Source organism: Bubalus bubalis, chromosome 1, assembly GCF_019923935.1.
Source record: "Bubalus bubalis isolate 160015118507 breed Murrah chromosome 1, NDDB_SH_1, whole genome shotgun sequence".
In the NCBI taxonomy this organism is placed as follows: domain Eukaryota; kingdom Metazoa; phylum Chordata; class Mammalia; order Artiodactyla; family Bovidae; genus Bubalus; species Bubalus bubalis.
In genome coordinates this window covers 191,767,627-191,792,279 of record NC_059157.1, presented here as the reverse complement: position 1 = coordinate 191,792,279, position 24,653 = coordinate 191,767,627, and the positions used below count along the sequence as shown (strand labels likewise).

At 44.1% G+C, this 24,653-nt stretch overlaps 1 protein-coding gene across 6 annotated transcripts in view; it reads left to right on the top strand.

Moving 5' to 3' along the window:
- RUNX1 (RUNX family transcription factor 1) overlaps positions 1-17,854 on the top strand; it is a 274,888-nt gene extending 257,034 nt beyond the window's left edge. For 3 of the 6 annotated variants that reach the window (XM_025293398.3, XM_025293413.3, XM_025293429.3), the window contains 3 exons: positions 5,620-5,752; positions 7,268-7,429; positions 13,386-17,854. In XM_025293398.3, the coding sequence (XP_025149183.1) occupies positions 5,620-5,752; positions 7,268-7,429; positions 13,386-13,752 (662 nt within the window). In that variant the 3' untranslated portion in view covers positions 13,753-17,854. The remainder of the gene's footprint in view (positions 1-5,619; positions 5,753-7,267; positions 7,430-13,385) is intronic. The other 3 variants (XM_006071987.4, XM_006071986.4, XM_006071985.4) reach the window with 1 other exon arrangement.
- The last annotated feature ends 6,799 nt before the right edge of the window (positions 17,855-24,653 follow it).

Sequence of the window (24,653 nt, the reverse complement as noted above, 5' to 3'; positions counted from 1 at the left end):
TACTTTGGCCACCTGATGGGAAGAGCTGACTCACTTGGAAAAGACCCTGATGCTGGGAAAGCCTGAAGGCAGGAGGAGAAGGGGACGGCAGAGGATGAGATGGTTGGATGGCATCACCGACTCAATGGACATGAATTTGAGTAAACTCTGGGAGTCGGTGATGGACAGGGAGGCCTGGCGTGCTGCAGTCCATGGGGTCACAGAGTCGGACATGAATGAGCGACTGAACTGAACTAAACTTCCCCTTTAGGTCACACAGAGCACGGAGTACAGTTCCCTACAGTAGGTTCCCACCAGCTATTTTGTACACAGTGTCAATACTGTCGATATATACAGTATATATATGCCAACCCCAGTCTCCCAGTTCATCCCAGCCAGCACCCCCTCCCCCTTTGGTGTCCACACAGTTGTTCTCTACATCTCTGTCTCTATTTCTGCTTTGCAAGTAAGATCATCTATACCATTTTTCTAGATTCCACATATATGCATTAACATCCGATATTTGTTTTTCTCTTTCTGACGCATGCACTCCGCTGGGTATGACAGCCTCCAGGTTTAAACTCTTCAAAAATCTTCTCTAGTTTCCTAAGGTGGAAGCTTATTGGTTCTGAATCATTCTTCTTTTCTAATAAATGCATTAAGATGGGATAAATTTCCCTCTAAGCACTGCTGTTGCTGCATCACAAATTGTGATGTTGGATTTTCATTTAGTTCGAAATATTTCTCTTGAGACTTATTTGACCCATGGGTTATTTAGAAGTGTGTTGTTGAAACTCCAAGTATTTGGGGGATTTTCTAGCTGTCTTTCTGTCACTGACATTTTAGTTTAAATCTCTGTGGCCTGAGAGTGGACCCTCTATGATTTCCATTCTTTTCTATTTGTTTAAGGTGTGTTTTATGGTATATCTTGTGGGGCACGTTCCCTGTGAGCTTGAAAAGAATGTGTATTCTGCTACTGTCAGATGAAGTTTTCAAAAGATGTTAATCAATAGCACTCTTTGCATCAACTGTACCCCAGCTTTCTGCCTGCTTGATCTATCAGTTACTGAAAGAGGGCTGTGAGGATTTCGGCTGTAACTGTCTTTTTCTCTTTCTTGCTGTAGTCTTATCAGTTTGACTCTCATGTCTTTGGACATTCTGTTGTTAGGCACATACATACTAAGGATTCTTATGTTGTCTTAGACATAAAATTTTTTCATCATGTAATTCCCCTTTATTGAATTATAGTTGATTTACAATGTTAATTTGTGCTGTCGAGAAAAGTGATTCAGTATATAACTTTTTCATGCAATTCTCCTCTTTATCTCTTGAAATTTTCCTTCTTCTGAGGTCAGTTTTATACAAAATTAATACAGATGCTCTGGCTTTGATCAGTAGTAGCCCAGTCTTTTCCCTATCCCTTTACTTTCAACCTGAGGCTTTATGTTTAGTTTCCTTGTAGACAACACATAGTTGAGTTTTGTTTTTAATCTACTCTGACAGTCTCCTTCAGTTGATGCATGCATTAGACCATTCATATTTAAAGGGATCGCTGCTATCACTGAATTAACGTGGACCATGTTTGTAATTGTTTTATATTTGTTGCACCTGTTCTTTTTTGCCTCTTTTTAGGCCTTCTCTGGCTTTAACTGAGCATTTTATAAGATTCCATTCCATTTTATCTCTACTTTTGGTATATCAGTTATACTTTAAAAATGTTTTTAGTGATTGTCCTAGAGTCTGAAAAATACATGGTAGGCTGCAGTCCATGGGGTCGCTAAGAGTCAGACATGACTGAGCGACTTCACTTTCCTGCATTGGAGAAGGAAATGGCAATCCACTCCAGTGTTCTTGCCTGGAGAATCCCAGGGACGGCGGAGCCCAGTGGGCTGTTGTCTATAGGGTCACAGAGTCAGACACGACTGAAGCGACTTAGCAACAGCAGCAGCAGCAGCAGTGAATCTAAGTCACCATCAAATAACACAAGACCACTTCTTCCTTTCCATTTCTGTAATTCATGTCACTTACCCATATCTTACAACCACCTGATCCATTACTATTATCACTTTAAACAGCTATCTTTTGGATCAGTTAAGAATACAAAAAGTAAGACTTCATTTATTCTTCCATTCTTTATGTAGATCCAAGTTTCTGATGTTATCTTCCTTTTCCCTGAAGAACTTTTTTTTAACATTATCTGCAAGGCCACGCCAGTGTTCTTGCCTGGAGAATCCCAGGGATGGGGCTGCCTGATGGGCTGCCATCTATGGGGTCGCATAGAGTTGGACACGACTGAAGCGACTTAGTAGCAGCAGCAGCAAGGCAGTTCTGCTAGATAAGTTAGCTCAGTTTTTGTTTGTCAGAGAATGGCTTTATTTCTCCTTCATTTTTGAAGGAAATTTTGTTGAATATAGAATTCTAGGTTGGTAGCTTTTTTCTTTCAACATTTTATTTACAACACACTTTTTGCTTGCATGGTTTCTGGAGCAAAGTCTGCAGTAATTCTTACAATGTTCGACCCTGGGTAAAGTGTTCCCACCCACCTTTTCTTTTTGGTTTCTTTCAAGATTTTCTTTTTTTTTTTTTTTTTTTGTAGTTTCAATATATGCCTAGATGTAAATTATTTGGTATTTATTTTGCTTAATTGGTGTTCCCTGAGTTACCTGGATCTGTGGTTTGGTGGCTGTCATTAATTCTGGTAGATTCACAAATATCCCTTCCACTCTGCTTTCTTCTCATTTTCCTTCTGATATTTCTATTACACATATATTACACATATTTGAAAATTTTCCCAAAGTTTGTGGATATTCTGATTTTTGTTTCTGTTTTTCTATCTTTACTTTATAGTTTGGTAATAGGGCTTCCCTTGTGGCTTAGTTGGTAAAGAATCCACCTGCAATGCAGGAGACCTGGGTTCAATCCCTGGGTTGGGAAGATCCCCTGGAGAAGGGAAAGGCTACCCACTCCAGTGTTCTGGCCTAGAGAATTCCATGGACTGTATAGTCCATGGGGCTGCAAAGAGTCGGACAGAACTGAGTGACTTTCACACTTTCACTTTCCCGATAGTTTGGGAAGTTTCTATTGACGTATTTTCAATTTCATTGAAATTCTTTTTTCATGCATGTCCAGGCTGTTGAAGAAGCCATCAAAGGTATTTCTCATTTCTGTTACAGTGTTTTTCATTCCTGGAACTTCCTTTTGCATCTTACAATTTCTTCCCTGCTTACATTACCCATCTGTTTTTGCATGCTGTCTTCTTCAATGAAACTGAAAATATGTCAATAGAAACAGTGGCCGTAATCAAGCAAAAATGTTTACTGGCGACATGAATGAATGAGGAAGTGAGGAACGTCATGAACCTAAGAGTGAATGAAGTAACTCAGCATGATGATGAATACAATAAGAAAGAGACTCTCTAGGCATCATACAGGTCTGGGACCTTCACTAATATCAGACATAACTGGTCCTACTCACAAATTAATACATGTATTAATAGTAAGTTTCAAAAAACTTGTTCATTTTGGTGGATTGACCTATCAAAGGCATTCCCTTTGAGAACAAGCAGCACTTCTCTGAAGATTGGCAGACAATAGTTCTCTTTCTCGGCCTATGACTTTCTTTTCTCTGTAACTACCATCTTACCCCCATCCCACTTCCCCTTCCTGGAATATAAATTACAAGCACTGTTCTTCACCTCACATACCCACCTTATTCTTCCCTAACTCTGATTAACATACAAGCAGGGAGGTACTGCATGCATGTGTGCATGTTGTCATTTCAGTCATGTCCAACTCTTTGCGACCCTTTGGACTGTGGCCCACCAGGCTCCTGTCCATGGGTTTCTCCAGGCAGAATTCTGCAGTGGGTTGCCATGCCCTCCTCCAGGGGATCTTCCCCAGCCAGGAATCAAACCTGCATCTCTTGAGTCTCCTGCGTTGGCAGGCGGGTTCTTTGCCATTAGCAGTGCCTAGGAAGCTCCCGGGAGGTACTGTTTGGGGGGCCTGTTTGAATTAAGATCCTGCAGTGTCACCATTGGAAGGGGCTTAGCGATCATCTCCTTTCAGAGATGAGAATAAGAAAGAGTAAGCATGTGATCCAGGGCCATCACACAAACAGGCTAGAGGTCACTTCTCCTGCCTCCAGCCCAGTGCTCAGGTGCCCAGAGCACTGTCATTTCCATAGTTGTCTTCATGTATTCATGTTGGCCCCATCATAGTGAGAATGTGAACTCAATGATAAACTCACCATAAACCATATTATTGGCCCTTCGCTTTGTTTTGTTTTCATTACTAGTCCATGTAACATTTAGAAGAAAACACGCAAAACTCCCAACATGAGAAGCTCGCCATCACCACCTTCTGGCCCACCGCTGCCAATGAAGCCAAATACAGTTCACTGTGGTCGCAGATGTGAAAACTGATCTGGGGCCACTGGGCTTCTAGTACTGCCCATCCATTCCCCACTCCCACCCCACTCCCAGCTCTGAAAAGCTGAGTTGTGGTGTGAACTCAGAAGATGTTGAATTTGAAACCCTGTGTTAAAAAAAAAAATCACAGAACCTGGACTTTAATCATAAAGATTATTTTACCAAAGCATATTTTTAAAAGGCTGTGAAACATTATGCAACGTTTGCATGGTTTAATTATGAGTTTAGAAAAGCCTAGCACAACTTTTTCACTACAGTAAAACATGACAGAGCATGAATCATGGCATAATACTTATGCTTACTGTGGTTTTAGACGTGGGGTTAGGGGTGCTGGGCTGTCTACACACAGGGCATGAATTACTGTACCGCAATTCACACCCAGAGGGCTTTATGACAATTATAAAACCTCTTTTGTTTGCTTTTTAAATGATTAAAATATTTGAGTACCATATATATTCACTTAGTAAATACGTATATATCCAGGACATAGACATGGCTTAATAGAAATATCTGAGGGTATAATTTTTATTTTCAATTGAAGCAAAATCCTTGTAGCAATATGGGACTATCAAACAATCTGCTGTTGCTATTTGCTTTCAATTACTGGAAGCACTGTTTGCTCTAAGATTATGCAGGATCTTCGACTGTGGCTGAGCACTTATTTTCCACTGAGTCTGGAGTGGACCAGTACTTTATTCCTTGCCATCCCCTCAGATTCTCTCAAATTCAGATGGAAATAAAGACCTTTCTTTAACATTAGGTTTCAAAGATTCTAAATTATTTCCCCAGGTTTTTCAACATTCAAAATTAAAAGGTCAGGATTTTTTTTTTTTTAATTTTAATCGGAGGACAATTGCCTTGCAGTGTCGTGTTGGTTTCTGCCATAAGACAACATGGATCAGTCCTAAGGATACTGTCTCCCACTCTCCGCCCCATCACACGCCACTCGGTTGTTACAGAGCACTTGGCTCAGCTCCTTGTGTTGCACACCAACTTCACACTGGCTGTGTGTTTTACACGTGGTGATGGACGTGTTTCAACGCTACTTTCTCAGTCCATCCCACCCTCTCCTTCCCCTACTGTGTCCATAGATCCGTTCTCTGTGTGTCTCTATTCCTACCCTACAAATAGGGTTCATCAGTGCCATTTTTCTGGATCCCATATATACGCGTTATTAATACAATGGTTCTGACTTCCTTCACTCTGTGTAACAGGCTCTAGCTTCATCCACCTCGCGAGAACTGATCAGATTCGTTCTAAGCCAGTTACGTCAAAGAAAAGAAAGAAGTCGATCAGTATGAGAGGAACTGGGGCGAGGACTGTCAGGAGAAGAGTAAGGATAAGAAGGTAGATGCGAGTCCCCAGATGCCTCATTCTGTCCTCCATTGTGACGGTTTCAAAGGCATTAAAGATGAGGGAAAAGTTAACCACTGCAAGTGAAAAGCCCCAGCATTCTGCCCCCTCAGCAAGTGAGGGAGCAGAGGCAGACACTGTTTAACGAGAAGGACTGACTCATTTCTTTATGTCACGACGCACACAGAACTTAACAGCTGGCATTTCCCTCAGGAACTTTGCTCTTTCTGTATTTACTCCCAGCACCCTGAACCCGCGGCTGCAAAGACCCCTGGGAGTTAATGCTGTTTGTTGTCGCCTTTGTCCACAAAGAAGGTGGGACACAAAGAGAAAACTAATCCTAAGACAGAAATGTAAAGCTCTCCCATGGTGGGACAGTGGTCAGTTTTTTAATTTTCTTACACAGTTGATCTAAGAATAGAAAGGATTTTTTTTCTTCCTCCTTTTCATCTGCAAACAGTATGATGCTTTTGAAAACCAAGATGTCTATGAGTGCTGGAGTCAAATTTACAAAATCCTTTTTACCTAAACCTTCTGAAGTCAGATTTTTGTCTCTTCTCTATCCCAGGAAGGCCTCTTTTAATGGCAGTCTATACAATACTTGCTCAACATTTTGCCCTTTAAAAGTTGCAAACTTGAGGTCTTAACAACAACAAAAAAATACAAGACATCTCTGTTAGTCTGGGATGACAGAACCAGCTCTGCACTGCTGGGTCTGTAAGCAGTGATCAGGCCTTGCTGCCAGTTTCTCAGCCAGACTTTCTTATCAGTTATCCCTGGGACAGATATCACGTGTATGGAAAATATTAAACAGCCATGGAATAGTCTTGTCCAAGGTACCAAAAAAAGACCCAAACCCTTGCATTCTTTTCTGCTTACTGAGTATAGAGATGGGTGATGACCAGATAATGATGACTGTAATTATTGGTAAACTGGGGCAGTCAGTATGTACTGCAGGTCAACAGTTTGAATATTAACACTTCCACCTAGAAAGCGTAACCAGCTCCTCTCATCGTTGTGTGTGTGCGGGCTCAGTTACTCAGTCATGTTTGACTCTTAGTGACCCCGTGGACTGTAGCCAGCCAGGCTCCTCTGTCCATGGGATTCTCCGGGCAACAATACCGGAGTGGGTTGCCATGCCCTCCTCCACAGGATCTTCCTGACCCAGGGATGGAACCCACGTCTCCTGCATCTCCAGCACTGGCTGGCGGATTCTTTACCACTGAGCCACCTGGGCTGGTGAGGTTACATAAAACCTTTGAAGGAATAATTAGCAGAAGAAAATCTTCAAGAGTTAAACATAAGTTATATATCAGTATCATTTCTTTTTGGGGGGGTATCATCACAAAAGCAAATACTTGGGAGTTAAGGAAGCTTACTAAACACTGATAAGTAGGCCACAAATACGTCTAAGAATTCAACAAAGGTAGCTGGTTTTTTTTACTAAATGCATTCGTTTTTCAAATCCTGCCCCCCTCATGCATCACTGACCTCCCCGATTCTCTGCAGATACGAGGCAGATCCAGCCGTCCCCACCGTGGTCCTACGATCAGTCCTACCAGTACCTGGGATCCATCGCCTCTCCCTCCGTCCACCCAGCCACACCTATCTCGCCTGGGCGGGCCAGCGGCATGACGACCCTCTCAGCCGAGCTTTCCAGTCGACTTTCAAGTAAGATGCTTGAAAATATACTCTTTGAAGTCTGGCTGCTGTGGAAGTTTCTGGAGTCCAGACAAGATGCATTAAGGGGGTGGGGAGGGGGCAGTCATTTTTAACTTGACACAATGCGGTTAGAGACAACGCTGTCTGTCTCTTAAGTCTCACACCCATGCACTGATTTTCCTTGACATTCAGAGGTAAAGATTATGGATATGGAGGTAGAAGTGGCTTGTAAAAAGTGGATTCCTTGGGCCTTTTGGGGTGCTCACCCTTATTTGGCAAGCAAGGGTGGGAGCTGAAGAATCAATAATAGAAAAGGCCCAAGTAGTCAGCTTCTGGAGTTCAGACAGGATGATCCGTGTTGCAGTGGTGAGCTCGCACAGGTCACGTGAACTGCGTGCTGGGGCACACGTGCAAAGGGACGCAGACCTACCCCAGTGGGACACTTCCAACTAAGAGCTGCTCACACCAGGCCAGAGGAACAGCCTGGAGAGCTCAGGTGTCATGGCTGGCATAACTGTTGTTAATACGAGCTCATTAAATATTAGTCATTTAACCTATGGGACCTTTGGGCTTGGTACTCACCTTTGCTTGTGGGCAGGGAAACTGGAGTTACAGAGAAAAATTCCTTTGTTGAAAGCAAAAAGAAGCAACTCCCTATTTGGGGCTTTGAAATTGGAGCTGGACCAAACTGTGAAAACACTTCAGAGAACTTCAGCTTTAGGAGGCCTGCAAACACACTCCTTGTGTGTTGGGGGGAGGGCGGCTGTCCTTGCTTTTCAATTCTTGGGGTCAGATTATATCAGATTAAGGGGGCAGGCAAAGGGGCAAAGGCATCACGTCTGTCATTTTCAAGTGCTGTGGGACGTTGTGTTCTGCGGACAATTGTGATTACCTGAGGTTTCCACCAAATGCTTTAGCTTCTTCTCAGAGCTTCACAGAATACCTCTCCGGGTCTCAACAGCAGCGCTGCTGACGCTTGGGGCAGGGTGATTCTTCTCCGTTGTGGGGGGCAGTGTGTGTGATGCCGGGCCTTCATCAGTGTCTCTGGCCTCTAGATGCCAGCAGTACCCACCTGCCCCCAGTCATGACAACCAAAAATGACCAGATGCTGCCAGATGTCCTGAGGGCCGACACCGTCCCCCGGTTGAGCACTGTCTTCACTTGTTCTTGGGCGTGATAGTGAAGTAGGGAAGCCAACTTACTTGCCCAGTTTCCACATTATTTTCAGCCACTGCTGCCAAGAATTTCATGGCACCTGCTGGGCGCAGGAGTTAAGGGACTGGAGTAGGAATCATGAAGTCCGCTCAACTTGTTGCTACAGCAGCTCTGTTCCCTTGGGACTGGCTATCTTTTATTGTTTCTTCTTCTTGGTGGCACTATTCTGCCTGCTGGCTATGGCCTACATCTGAAGCAATGACTCTTTTCCTTAGAAGTGTCCCTGCTGTGGATCCTGTCCCTTGGAATGTATGTCACAAGTCTTTTGACTTGGTCAGCACCCAGGATCTCCAGAAACTTATCCCTTGGGGCCAGCTGCTCTGCTGACCAGTTCAGAGGGGAGGGTGACTTCTTTTTTTTTTTTTTAATAGGAATGAGTTAACATGCGCCCTCCCCTGTCCCGTCTCACAGTTATACTTCTGAATAGCCTGGACTTCAATTAGCCAGGGAGTCGTGGAAGGGCGTTTTACGGCCCCAGGGTGTGAAGGAGATAAAAGCCAGGTCCCATTTCGGCACTCAAGCCTAACCCTGCTGCTGTCTTGGAGGGTGGACCCAGGAGAATTCCAGGGGAGCTTTCACCAGTGGCAGCAGAGAACAGCATGGGAGGCTGCTCTTCAACTTGGCAGATCTCCCTTTGAGAAATGGAGCCTGGAGTCCAGGCCTGAAGAGTGTCATCTTCCGCCTGGAGGCAGGAGGGGGTTGGGATACTTAGAAGAGGCTGCTTCTGCTTTTTTTTTTTATGCCTAATCAAGTGAAGTTTTATTCTTTTCTTTTTCTGTTTATTCTTACTTTTGTCACTTTATTTTCTTAATTGAAAGGTAATTGCTTTACCAAATTTTGTGGGTTTTCTGTCGTACATCAAGAATCAGCCATAGGTCTACCCATCAATGCTTTGAGAGCCTGTCATAGTTTGGAGCCCACTTTCCTTGAACCCTTCCCCCAGCTAGTTTGGAGCACCCCAGCCTCACCTGAGCTTCCTTCTGCAGGAGGGACCTGCGCTCTGTGTCTTTCTTTGCTTTGCAGACAGACTCCACACCTTGTCTGAAAAGAGTTGTCATCTGGAGGTTTTTTTCTTTTCTTTTCTTTTTAAATAATGTTTAGCTGCCAACCTGGGCGACAGACAGCAAGCATTAATCTGAGTCATGCGAAAGATCCTTTTAAGGCAGCCATTATCTGCTCAGGCTGTTTAATCCTTTGGGGGCAGTGGGAGGGGCCCGGCATAAGGCCGCTTTCATCCACGTCAAGCAGCAGAAGGAAGACTTTTAGCTGTCATGGCAAATATTTAGCCCCATCCGTGGGGCAACATTTCCAACTAAAATACCTATACTACCTAATCCCCAGATATCCTCCTCTTTTAAAAGCTCCCTGTGAATGTCAGGGGTCCCCACTTCTGCCCACACTGCTCTTAAATAAGGGGGCACCAGGCCAGCTGAAAGGACAAATGAGTTAAGCCGGGGGCACGGTGAACTGTCGGTGACTGGTGGGGCTTGCTTGGGTTGGGGTGTCAGGCTGGACATAAAAATGACAACAACTATATGAACAGGTCATTTGAATCTGAGTCTAACTCATGGGCCGAAGTTGTTTCATCATCACAATGTGTGTTGGAAAGGATAAACTGGCAAGTTGGATGGTCTTTCGTAGTGTGGCACTGGTACTCTGTGGGCAGAAGAAGAATCGCAAGCAGCATCTAAGATCTTTCAGACATTCTGCCCACAAGTGAAAGAACTGTTTTCCCCTGACAGCTGACACTGTAACATCATTCCATTACTTATGTCCGTGACAAATCACGGGCTCACTCGGTATTCCGGTAACTTGCTGCCATTACCAGGTTACCACATAGCAGTTGGAACAGACTGGCAGAGCATGTCCAGACACCGTCGTGAAACAGGGTGACCTTTCATTCATTTTCCAGTGGATTCACCTTTTTGTCTCAGGGCAAATGAAGCAAGAGGAATCATGGGTGGAGTCATTTATTTGTGTCCGGAGTATTGCATCAGATGACAACAAATTGATTGTGTTTGCCTAATGCTTCTCCCTGACTATAGAAATCTAACTGGAAAAATGGAGTAAAGCTTCCTGTTAACTCTCAAGCATGTCACGGCTCTCTGTGCGAACACAAACAAGTGACACAGGGCTTGCTCACAGATGGCCCCAGCGGGCAGGGACAAACCCTGTGGAATGGGGTGCGGCCTGGCTTCAGGACGAGCGAGAGAGTGTCCGTGGAAGGGCGGTCCTAGAGCCGCTGTCCGTTTACAGCTTTGTCCCTGCCCACATGTCTGACTCGCTTTGAAAAGATTAACAGGACTGTTTGTTTGAAAGTCAGACTCCTGGTTTCCTCATTAGTGGAGAGATTTGCTGCAGACTTCGGTTGTTTCTATAAACTTTAATTACCTCTCTGATGAGGAGTACATCCCCTCATCACAGGCACCCCAAAGTTAGAGAGTGCATTAGGAGGGAGGGGGGAGGGGGGAGAGAGAGAGAATGAGAACACTAGCTCTCCCTGCTGGAATAACAGGCTTGAAATATGAGGAAGTTGATCAACAGCCGAAGCTGTCCAAAAACAGATTAATCCACCCCGGTAGCTTTCCTTTCAGAGCAAGCTTTTGGCGCTGTCAGGTTTCTCTGTGGGCCTAAACACAAAAGGACCCAGGCCACATGCCATCTTGAGCCTGGAGTTATTTTGTATGTTGATTTGAGAACTTACAAATTTTAAAACATTCAGTTCTTGCTTCTCCTCTGTTTTGTTGCTGCCTTTTGGGTTTGCTGACATAAAGACTACAGTCTTGGCCTGGTCATTTAATGAATAATTCTGAGGAACAGAAACTCCCCGAGGACATCATCCTACATCAACAGTAGGAATGTTGTCTCAGCGGAAGGGCACTTTTGCCGCCATCCCCTGGTCTCACCCCTATCCCCAGGGCATTTGGAAGGTCAGGACCTTGTTGGTTGACCCAGTAGGGGGAGTGAGGACACTACCAACATCTGGTGGGCATTGGCCAAGGATGCTGCCAAACATGCTACCACGTACAGAACAGGCCTGCACAGGACAGACCCACACCACCCCATAGAGCTGGCGCCCAATGTCAATAGTGCCACTGCTGGGAAACTCATCTATGGGATACAGGAAACCTGTCCTGGCACCCAAACTACCACCCCCCCCCGAAAAGTTCCCAAAGGCAGCCTGTGTTTAAGAGAAAGGCAGAAGGATGCAATGAAAGACTGCCAAGCCCATCTGTGAAAGGGTAAATGCATAATCCTAACAAAATGAGTTTTATAGACCAAGCTTTGCCATTGCTGGTAGAACTTCAACATGTATAAAAATGGAGTAGGTAAGTCAAGGCCCTGTGGCCATTCCTGTTAACAAACAAGTGATGCATATTAGAGAAAAGCATGTGAAATCGAGGCTGTACTGTTTCTAAAAATGTAGAACTAGTCTGAAGGCAGATGTGGAAGAGAAAGAGATTGGTGGTTCATGGACATCCACTCCCAGCCACTACTATGGCATGCATTAGCTTCAATAGGAAACTGCCTATTTTTAACTATTGCAGGCCTATAGAAATGGCAAATATCTAGGATTCAACCTAAATATTATGTATAACATATTAAAATGTTATTACATATTATGACAGTATCGTATTATGTATATGTGCATGTTAAGTCTCTTCAGTCGTGTCTGACTCTTTGTGACCCTACAGACTGTAGCCCTGCCAGGCCCCTCTGTCCATGGGATTCTCCAGGCAAGAATACTGGAGTGGATTGCCATGCCTTTCCCCAGGGGATCTTCCCAACCCAGGGATTGAACCCATGTCTCTTACATCTCCTGTACTGGCAGGCGGGTTCTTTACCACTAGCACCACCTGGGAAGCTCTCTTTGGGGGCTATATATATTTATATATATTCCATTAATATCAGTCTATTAATGCATCTATTATATTAATAGTTCTTCAAGTGTTACATTGTTTTGTCATATAGTTATAATAAGACATTAATGCTGACATATTAATATGTTGATTATATAGAGAGGTGGCAAACTTTTTTCTACAAAGGACCAGATACTAAATATTGCAGACTTTCTGAGCCCTACAGTCTGGCCCTCCAGTCTCTGCCATGACCACTCTGAACTGCTGACTTAAAAAGTAGTCATAGTTAATACATAAAAGAACAAGCGAGGCTCCTTTCAATAAAACTTCATTTATGAACACTGAAATTTAAATTTCGTATCATTTTCAAGTCAGGAAAAAGTCTTTTGATTTTTTTGTTCCCCCAACCATTTAGAAAAGTAAACACACTCTTAAGACTGTGGGCATACAAAAACTGGTAGCAGGTGAATCTGGCAAGTGGGTGTGCCAACCTCAGAGTTACAGCAATATTTGTTTATATTAAATCAGTTATATCTAATATGTTTATATTAAGCAAGTATGACTACATATTACATTATATTACAACCTTATTACATTGCATGAGATCATATATTACCTTGGAGAAGGAAATGGCAGCCCACTCTGGTGTTCTTGCCTGAATAATTCCATGGACGGAGGAGCCTGGAGGGCTGCAGTCCATGCAGTCGCAAAGAGTCGGACACGACTGAGCAACTCACTCACTCGCTCACTCATATATGCCCATCTTCATCATACCCACTCCCTGGACGGCAGCAGCATTGTGGGAAATTCTCCTGGGCGCCGGTTGGGTGAGGGAAAGGGTGTGGCCTCCCTGAACCCTAATCTCACGATATTTCTCACCCACCACACAGCTGCGCCCGACCTGACGGCCTTTGGCGACCCGCGCCAGTTCCCTGCGCTGCCCTCCATCTCCGACCCCCGCATGCACTACCCTGGCGCCTTCACCTACTCCCCAACGCCCGTCACGTCAGGCATCGGCATCGGCATGTCAGCCATGAGCTCGGCCACGCGCTACCACACGTACCTGCCACCGCCCTACCCCGGCTCGTCGCAGGCACAGGGCGGCCCGTTCCAGGCCAGCTCGCCATCCTACCACCTGTATTACGGCGCGTCGGCAGGCTCCTACCAGTTCTCCATGGTGAGCGGCGAGCGCTCGCCACCACGCATCCTGCCGCCCTGCACCAACGCGTCCACCGGCTCGGCGCTGCTCAACCCTAGCCTCCCGAACCAGAGCGACGTGGTGGAGGCTGAGGGCAGCCACAGCAACTCCCCCACCAACATGGCGCCCGCCGCGCGCCTCGAGGAGGCCGTGTGGCGGCCCTACTGAGTGAGGCTGCGCACGCGCGCTCCGTGCGGCCGGACGTCTTCCAGTAAGCGCCCGTCGTGGGCCCAGCATCGCGTGGTGGAGAAGCCCGCGCGGGCCCCGCGGGGGATGCTCGCCACCTGCCAATTGCCACCTGCCAACTGCCTGCGGTCGCCATCTCTCGCTTCTGAAGTCCGCGCAGTTCGCCGCCGCTGTGGGCCCGTCTCAGATTTTTTTCTTCTAACCTGACGCAACTTGAGGGTGTCCGGTTCACCGCCCTGTGGGCACTTCGTTAAGGCAAACAGGAAGATTCCCGGAGGGAAACTGTGAATGCTTCTGATTTAGCAATGCTGTGAATAAAAGAAAGATTTTATAACCTTGACTTCACTTTTTAACCAAGTTGTTTATTCCAAAGAGTATGGAACTTGGGGTTTTCTTTGTGGGGGGAGGGCGGGGCAGGCAGAGATGCAACTCATTCTGTTTGGCATCTGATTCACATTTTTAATTTTCTTTTCCAGCACCTTATAAATTGCAAAATGTGTATTTGCATTTGGGGTGGTTTTTTTATTTTTATATATATATATATATATTTGAGCTTTGCTTCTTTCTTGCTTTGACAAATGAAAGAAATATGATTCCTTTTTCTGTAAGTTTTATTTAACTTTTCTTTTGGACTTTTGGTGTAGTTGTTTTTTTGAGAAACAGCTGCAGCTTTGGGTCATTTTCAACTACTGTATTCCCACAAGGAATCCCTAGATATTTATGTATCTTGATGTTTAGACACTTACTTAATGTGTTGATACTTTTTTATTATTTAAATGTGCTTATATTAAGAAAAATATCAAGTACTACATTTTTTGTTTTTGATAGTAGCCAGAATTAATTGTATCACATTGAAGAAGGTTGGAAAAAAAAAAAAGGATGGGTAATGTGATCACTTGGTTATCTAAATATTGTTTACATTAAACTCCCTTTAATGTTAATCAAACGAGTCGGTAGCTAATGCAGCCATGTTTTTATTAGGCTTTTTAGATACTGAGGGTCACTCCAAAGATCTGAAGTATGGAATTTTCTGCTAAGCTCAACAAAGGGTCTCATACCTGACTCCCTCCCTTCAAATCTGGTTCCAGAGGGTTGGGGTAGATGCCAATGATTGCACCTCTGGAGAGGATTTATTTTCTGCCTAGGGGGTTTGCTCACTCCATGGCCTCTTAATAATGTTAGACATGCTTTGTAACAGAATGAGTCCAAAGTAAGCTGTGTGGAGGAATGGTATCCACATGGAAACCAAATGAATGAATTTAGGGGTTCCTTAAATGCTCCATTCTGGGGTAGGAAGGAGTCATCTGAACCCAGAGTTCAGATGTTTGTTTAGCTCCAAGGAGATATTCCTCTTTGATACTATACCTGTTGGTTGATGCAGAAGAAAGCCTGTGGCTGTCCCCCAAGGCTGGGAGTGGAAGGGACCAGATGCCTTTGACAGCCGAGGTGTCCAGGTCAGTTTTCATAGGGTGGGCCCAGAAGCAGGCCCGAACAAGCCCAGTTCCCTCCACCTGCCTCAGTGAAGTCATGTGGGGAGGGTGCCATCCCACCTGTGCAGGACCCATCCCATGCTGCTTCCCCACCTAGCTTTGTGTTGCTCTCACCAGGCCGAGACCCTACCCTGTAGGGTGTGTGCACTTTGGCGGTGCATCAGCGTGACAGGAAAAGATTCATGTCACTGCCCATGGCTACAATTCAAACATATCCAATGTCACTGTAAATTTTATGGCACTATTTTTATTGGAGGATTTGGTCACAAGGCAGTTGTTGTACAACTCATAAATACTAACTGCTGATTTTAACATATGTGTGCTCAAAATGATCTGGTGGTTATTTAATGTACCTCTTAAATTAGTTGAAATGATTTCAGGTCAACTCTGAAGAGTTATTTGAAAGCAGGACTTCAGAACAGTGTTTGATTTTTTATTTTATAAATTTAAGGATTCAAATTAGAAAGATCTTTGGCTGCAGGCAGCAAAACAGCTGGTCTTATTTAAAACAACTTGTTTTTGAGTTTTCTTTTATATATATATATATGTATTGATTATTTGTTTTACACAGATGCAGTAGCACTTTGGTAAGAATTAAAGAGTAAAGCAGTTTGTGTTATCAGATCGTTCTTATCTAGAAAAGAGCTAAAGCAGATCTTAGAGAAACTCAGAATATTCTATTTATTTTCATTTTAGACATAATTCTCCCTCCATAAATCATTTTCATGTTTTATTCTGTGTACCTTTTTTTTGCAGCAAAATTACTCTTAAATGTCAGTAGATTTCAATTATTTTTATATCTGAAAAGGACCATTAGCCCATTCACTCCAAACTGAACTTGTGTTCTTTTCAGCACATTGCCTTATCTGACCTGACAAAATGTTGATTAAAAAATGAAGGAAAAGTATATTTTTCAGTTTAGTTCTGGTACCTGAAGATATTCCAACTCAAAATCAATGTAATGCCCTACAAGGGAAATCATATAAATCTCTCACATTGAATCTTCACTTTCAAAGCCATGTGTGAGGAGAGCTTGTCACTTTGTTGTAGACCCACGGGTTTGGCTATTCAGAGATTCACAGACCATTACCGGCATATATAGTACTTAATCTCTCCAGAAAGAAAAACTTAAACTTTAGTTGTTTTAGAGATAAGCCTCATACTTAAAGCATTCCCCCCATCCCCGCCCCCTGAGGAATTCCATTCTACTGCCTTCAGGTAAATTAAGGTGGTCCTTTCATCAAGTAGACCCTTAAGCCAATAAAGTAATAACGATGTATCTGGGAGCATTGGTCCAGAAGAAGAAAGATTAAATAAGCCATCTCTACTGCTTGTAAATGCCCTTATTTATAAGTTCAACATTGACACATATTTCTGTTCTTTTTGTTTTTCTAACTCTCTAAAAATACTTACATTTTTCCTCCTCTCTGCCCCCACTAAACATCTCCGTCTTTCTCCTTGTACCTCCTCTGTTCTCCAACTTTATATAGGGAAACAGCACGCACACCCATCCTGAGACCAAACAGGACTGGAGGAGCTGCACTTTCCCTCCCTTTACATAAAAGAGCATAGTGAGTCAGCCTTTCTCCTGCGTATGGGTTTCTTCCAGCAGAACAGAGACCTTGCCAACATTTTGGATCTACTTGCTGTCCGAGTGCAGCAATAGAAGCCTTCCTGGGCAAATTACAATCAGTGAGTTAAGGGACAGACTTTCTGCTGCCTAGGGTTTCTGTGCAGATAAACAGAGATGCTCTGATTAGAAAGGAAATGAATGGTTTCACTCAAATGTCCTGCAATTTAGGATTGCCAATTTCTCTCTTGAAATACCTGTTTCCTTGGGACATTCCGTCCTGGTAATTTTTGTTTTTTGATGTTTTTTGTTTTCTGGGGGATGACATGTTTGGAGTCTTTTATACATGAAAACTCGGTTTAACAATGATATCAGAAAATATTTTTCACGTTTGAACAAAATGCTTTTTTGTTTACCTGCAGTATACAATCTTTTGGGATTTTTTGTGTGTGTGTGTCTATTTCTTTCTTTGGGGTTTTCCCCTCCCTTTAGCCAGATCAGTATTGACGCTGATCATTTGGCTTTTTTTTTTTTTCCCTTCCAGAAGAGTTGCATCAACAAAGTTAATTGTATTTATGTATGTAAATAGATTTTAAGCTTTCATTATAAAATATTGTTAATACCTGTAATAATTTTTTTCCAATTTTGTGTGTGTGTTTCTAAGAACATTTTCTTATGTTTGCTAAATACTGTAGACAAAAAAAAAAAAATGCTTCTTTCTTTTAGACTTAAAAACGAGCTACTTTTTATTCACTTTTGTAAAGAGCTAATAGCATGGTTCCAATTTTTTTTAAGAATTTCATTTTCTGTTATGGGTAAATGAATGTGCAAAAAAAAAAAAAACTTGGTTATTTGTGATATTCTGGATGTATAAAAATCAATGGAAAAAAAATAAACTTCCAAATTGAAATGACAGTATATAACACATCTGTTGAAAACGTCATAATGAGAAATGGTTACTACCTGCCTAGGCCCCACCTTGTGTCTATTTGTGTAGCAGTTTCTGGATCCATTCACAAAGCATCCTGGAAATTGTGTGGTTTCTTTCTTCCTGGTACTGACCTATGAACACTTTCTGCAAGGGAACTGTCAATCTTGAATTTTAAACGAGATGTGTTATGAGTGAACACCCAAGAAGCCCTTCTCCAAGGTGTTTCTAGGTAGCGCAGGAAAGCAGACACCCCATCATGTGTGGTCCACTCACTGCACGAAATCTGAGTGGCCATCTCCTCTGCCAGGAGCATCCCCTTGCCCAGACTGTGCAGGGCAGCCAGACTGCCATTGCCTAGGAAGCAATGGAACCTTACTTTCTTTGCACCCCAGTTTATTGTGTAAATCCAATATTATAATTGGCAAATGGCAAATAAACCATTTGGCAACTATGCATACCATATCACATTGGTTTCATCTTTCTCTGAGAAGGAGAGCAGGGAAGTGAAGTCTCCTTGCAAGTCTGGAAGCCAAGGTCTGTACCTCCTCCCAGAGCATCCTACTCCTGAAAACACCATGGCCTTGGTACAGCCCAGGCTCCCAGGGTTGCTACTTTGGGTACAAAGCAACAAGGAAGCAGGCAGAAATGCCTGTTCTAAAAAAGAAAAAAGATACAAGATAAAAGGGTATATGTTCAACCTGAGGCCAGGCACCCTTGCATGCCTGCATGCTAAGTCACATAAGTCATGTCCCACTGTATGCAACCCTGTGGACTGTAGCCCATCAGGCTCTTCTGTCCATGGGATTCTCCAGGCAGGAATAGTGGAGTGGGTTGCCATGCCCTCCTCCAGGGGATCTTCCCAACCCATAGGTCAAACCCGTGTCTCATGTCTCCAGCACTGGCAGGCAAGTTCTTTATCACTACCACCACCTGGGAAGCTTCCCAGGTACCCTTGCTGCTGCTGCTGCTAAGTTGCTTCAGTCATGTCTGACTCTGTGCGACCCCATAGACGGCAGCCCATCAGGCTCCCCCGTCCCTGGGATTCTCCAGGCAAGAACACTGGAGTGGGTTGCCATTTCCTTCTCCAATGCATGAAAGTGAAAAGTCAAAGTGAAGTCGCTCAGTCGTGTCTGACTCTTAGCGACCCCATGGACTGCAGCCCACCAGGCTCCTCTGTCCATGGGATTTTCCAGGCAAGAATACTGGAGTGGGGTGCCATCACCTTCTCCACCAGGTACCCTTACCTGTCTCCTTTTCTGTAAATTACACGTCAGCCTGGATGACTGTGATGAAGAGTTGCTTATAAGGATTCCACTTACCACCACCCCTGCGCAAAAAGGCATATAAGGATTTCAGTCTAGACTGTTCTCCAAGGTGCCCCCTGGCCAAGAATTGGGCCAAAGGTCCTTTGCAGTTCTTGGCACTGCCACCTCACCATCTTAAGTGAACTGCAAGATGGCCACAAAGAATGTCAGGAACCAAAGCTGCTGCTGCTAAGTCACTTCAGTCGTGCCCGACACTGTGGGACCCCATAGACAGCAGCCCACCAGGCTCCTGTGTCCCTGGGATTCTCCAGGCAAGAATACTGGAGCGGGTTGCCATTGCCTTCTCCGAGGAACCAAAGCAAGTGAGATCAAAAGAAATGACAGGTGTAGGAGGTAAATGGCTAATGAATAGAGGCGGGAAATTGGCGGAAGCATCAGATTATGTACGTTCAGAAAGGGAGCCTAGACATTAGAGCCACTAGAATGACGTACTCGGGAGTCAGACTGCCTGGGTTTGAGTTCCAATTCTTTCTCACACAGAACAAGTTAACGTGGCCTAGTTTTTCTCACCTGTAAGATAGAGTTAATACTGCTTAAAGTTATGTAATTTAAATAAGTTAGTATATATCAGACACTTTCAAAAGTGGTTGGCACGTAACACATGTTCAATAAATGTTAAATACACAAAGTGACATCACACATTATTAAACACGTGCGAACGTGCTAAGTCGCTTCAGCCATGTCTGACTTGCAACCCTGTGGACTGTAGTCTACCAGGCTCCTCTATCCATGGTGTTCTCCAGGCAAGAATACTGGACTGGGTTGCCTTTCCCTTCTCCATTATTAAACATGTAAACCATATCAAATGAAAGGTTTAAATGCCTTCTACTCTGCCCAATCCATGCCTTGCTATTACTATTCACTGTTTTGTGTTCACTATTCCAGACTTTTTTTATATCAATAATATATACCACATAGTTAATCTATACCTATGCAGAAAGGCAGATGATTAATATCATCTGATATTATGATATTATCATCTGATATTATCATCTGATATGATATGCATATCACTGCATAGATTTTTCACTTTGGTATACAACATGCATCCTTCTACATCAACCCACTTAGATCTATGTCATTCTTTGTAAAACCTGAACTGCATAACGTTTCATGGTTTTACTCAATTTACCCCTTTCTTTATTAATGGACATTTAGGTTGCTCCCACTGTCTTGCTATGAGAATAGTTCCCTGTATATATCTTAGGACCTTCAGTTCAGTTCAGTTGCTCAGTTGTGTCCGACTCTCTGCGACCCCATGAATTGCAGCACGCCAGGCCTCCCTGTCCATCATCAATTCCTAGAGTTCACTCAGACTCACGTCCATCGAGTCAGTGATGCCATCCAGCCATCTCATCCTCTGTCGTCCCCTTCTCCTCCCCCCAATCCCTCTCAGCATCAGAGTCTTTTCCAATGAATCAACTCTTCGCATGAGGTGGCCAGAGTACTGGAGTTTCAGCTTTAGCATCATTCCTTCCAAAGAAATTCCAGGGCTGATCTCCTTCAGAATGGACTGGTTGGATCTCCTTGCAGTCCAAGGGACTCTCAAGAGTCTTCTCCAACACCACAGTTCAAAAGCATCAATTCTTTGGCTCTCAGCTTTCTTCACAGTCCAACTCTCACATCCATACATGACCACTGGAAAAACCATACAGGCAAGAATTAATTTTTGTGCATTGAAAAAAAAACTGCCAATTCAAAACAATTTTACATTTTGGCATGTATCTCTAGATACCTCTTTCAGAAGGTATTATTAGATTTCTAGGGTCAGGGCCCTGTGCTTGGAAATAGAAAACAGAAACTTGCCAGATAGATGTTTGATTCCTGTCTGTAGCAAGTTTTTAATCCAAACCTTAGTGTCTGATCCTCCAAAGTGCTCAAAGCTTTCCAGAGGAGGAGTGTCAGCCTGAAGAAAAAGTTACATTTTTCAGGAGCCCAATGCCACTCCAGTATCCTCGCCTGAAGAATTCCATGGACAGAGGAGCCTGGTGGGTTACAGTCCATGGGGTTGCAAAGAGTCGGACATGACTGAGCAACTAATGCTCACTGCAAGCTGGGCTCTGGTTTAACTGCTTTATGTATGCTAGCTTATGCAGTTCTGACAATGGCTGTATGGAAGAGATCCTATTGTTGTCCCCATTTTACAGACAAGAAGACTGAGATCCATGAGGCTAAGCCATTCACATGGTCCCATGGCTATTGGAGGAGCAGTGATAGGAACCCTGGTGATCCAGCTCAGGACCCCTTGCTCTTAATCTGTCTCCTCTACTGAAGCTCTGAGCAATGCTGGACACTCCTTGATGAAACAGGAGCTGTCTAAACCTTCAAGGGCGGCCTATGCCTTCATATAATGCCTCCTTCTTGCAACCATGAAAAGCAGAAGGGGAAAAATGACCTTGGAAGAGTTTCTGGTAGGTGGAGCGTGGAGTCAAAAGGACTTCCATGGAGATCGTTCATCTCTGCTCAGTGTTCGAGACAGAGGAGAGGCTTAAGGTGAAAAATGTCTTCTCTGCAGGACTGTGTCAGTCTTGTGAGGGGGAGTCTCATCTGGAGTCCTCCACACCTTCCTATAAATTGGTACAGGCCCTGTGGAGAATAATATAGAGCCTGCCCTCCATTTATCTATTTTTTTTTAATTGGAGGATAATTACTTTACAACGTTGCCTTAGTTTCTGCTGTACAATGAAATGAATTGGCTATATGTACACGTACCCTTACCTCTTGAATCTCCCTTCCACCCCATCACACCCCTCTAGGTCATCAGAGAGCATGAGCTGGGCCCCCACTAGCTATTTTACACAAGATCATGTGTATATGTCAATCCTAATCTCCCAATTTGTTGCCACCTCCCCTTTTCCCTCCGTGTGCTCACACCCGTTCTCCATGTCTGTGTCTCTATTCCTGCCCTGCAAATAGATTCGTCTGTACCATTTTTCTAGATTCTACATATATGCGTTAATGCACAATATATTTGTTTTTCTCTTTCTGACTTACTTCACTATGTATAGCAGACTGTAGGTCCATCCATGTCTCTATAAATGACCCAGTTTTGTTCCTTTTGATGACTCGAGAATATTCCGTTGTATATGTGTACCACATCTTCTTTATCCATTCATCTATTGATCGAGATTTAGCTTGAATTAATAAACTTGATTTGGCGGATGGTTTTAGATTCACAGAGACATTGAGCAGATAGCATAGAGAGCTCCCATCCCCCCACCCCAACACATCCCCCTCCCCACACCTGCACACTGTTTTCCAGATTATTAACATCTTCAACATCAAGACGGTGCACTTGCAGCAGTGAATGAACCAATATTGATTCCTCATTATTAACTAAAGTCCGTAGTTCATTCCGATGTCCTCAGTATTCACCTAATGTCCTTTTTTGTGTTCCAGGATCTCACATTACATGTCCTTGTCATGGTTTCTAGGCTCCTTCGGGCTGGGACATCTTCTCAGACTTCCCTCATTCATGAGGGTCTTGACCATTTTAAAGAGTACTAGTCAGGTATGTCAAGAAATGCACCTCTATCAGGATGTTCTGCTGTTTTCTCTCGTGATTTGACTGGGGTTATGGGTCTGGGGAGGAAGACCACAGAGGTACCCTGCTATTTTTACCATACCATATCAAGGGTATATGCTATCCACATGATTGATGACTATCGATGTAGACCTCAATTGGCTAATGGGAAGTGGTGTTTGCCAGGTTCTCCTCTGTAAAGTTACCCTTTAATTTCCCCACTTCCGTACTGTACTCTTTGGAGGAAAAAAAAAAAAAAACTCGCTACACACAAGCCTAATTGAAGAAATGGGGAAACATGTTATCCCTCCCTTGGCTGGGGCAGGCCCAACAGCAGGTGGCAGGCCCTGTGGGATGCAGGGGCCATGTGACCCCCCGGCATGAAGCAGTCTGTCTGCTCCAGAGGGGATAGGCCTATATCCCCCTCCAACTGAGTGCATGTGACCCCATTGACCCCTCCAGTCTGGAGAATCCCAAGCTTCCAGGTTCTAGAAGCACACCACGTTGCCTCTCTTTTTGGACCCAATTTGTTCACAGCCACGTTTTCCCTTCATCCCCACCCCCAGCCACATGATGCTGATAAAATCCTTACCAAAGGGACTTCCCTGGTGGTCTGGTGGTTAAGAGTTCACCTTCCAATGCAGGGAGTGTGGGTTCATGTTCCTGGTCAGGGAACTAAGATCCCACTTGCCTTGTGGCCAAAAAATCAAAACATAAAACAGAAGCAATACTGTGACAAATTCAATAAAGGTGTTCAAAATGATCCGCATCTAAAATAAACATCTTTTTAATCCTCACTGAAGTATCAAGTGTCTTAGTACGGCGAGAGGTCACCAACAATTTTTCTTTTTTTTTCCTCTTTCTTTTTCCACCCCCCTTTTTTTTTTCTGGACTGGCCATCATTGGCTGAGCTTTGTCTGAGGCCTAATAGGATTCGCCACATGTTTGTTCAAAACCAGCCCACCTATTTCTGATCCTCTTAGGAAGGATTGCAGAATTCCGGATTCCAGGGTCCTGAGGGAACTCGGAACCTACCCCTCCCTTTGATGCACGAATCCACCTCCCCATCCCTTGATATTTCTCAGGAAGAGCTGCACCTCCATCCTGATGTATTACAGAACTAAGTTCATAGCTCAGTTGGTAAAGAATCTGCCTGCAATGCGGGAGACCCCGGTTCAATTCCTAGGTTTGAAAGATCTCCCGGAGAATACCCACTCCAGTATTCTTGGACTTCCCTTGTGGCTCAGCTGGTAAAAAATCCACCTGCAATGTGGGAGACCTGGGTTCAATCTCTGGGTTGGGAAGATCCCCTGGAGAAGGGAAAATTTATCCACTCCTGTATTCTGGCCTGGAGAATTCCATGGACTATATAGTCCATGCGGTCACAAAAAGTCAGACACAACTGAGTGGCTTTCACTTTCGCCTTTTTTTTCACTTTCAAGTTTCCTGCTTGTTTTTCCAAAGGGAGAGGAGATGGCATGGGATGTGTTTACTGCCCAGCCAAGAGGAGTATTAGTTGCGTGCCAAATGTTCAGTTCAGTTCAGTTCATTTCAGTCGCTTAGTCATGTCCGACTCTTTTCGATCCCATGAATTGCAGCATGCCAGGCCTCCCTGTCCATCACCATCCCGGAGTTCACTCAGACTCACGTCCATCGAGTTGGTGATGCCATCCAACCATCTCATCCTCTGTCGTCCCCTTCTCCTCCTGCCCTCAATCCCTCCCAGCATCAGAGTCTTTTCCAGTGAGTCAAATCTTTGCATGAGGTGGCCAAAGTACTGGAGTTTCAGCTTTAGCATCATTCCTTCCAAAGAAATCCCAGGGCTGATCTCCTTTAGAATGGACTGGTTGGATCTCCTTGCAGTCCAAGGGACTCTCAAGAGTCTTCTCCAACACCACAGTTCAAAAGCATCAATTCTTCGGCGCTCAGCTTTCT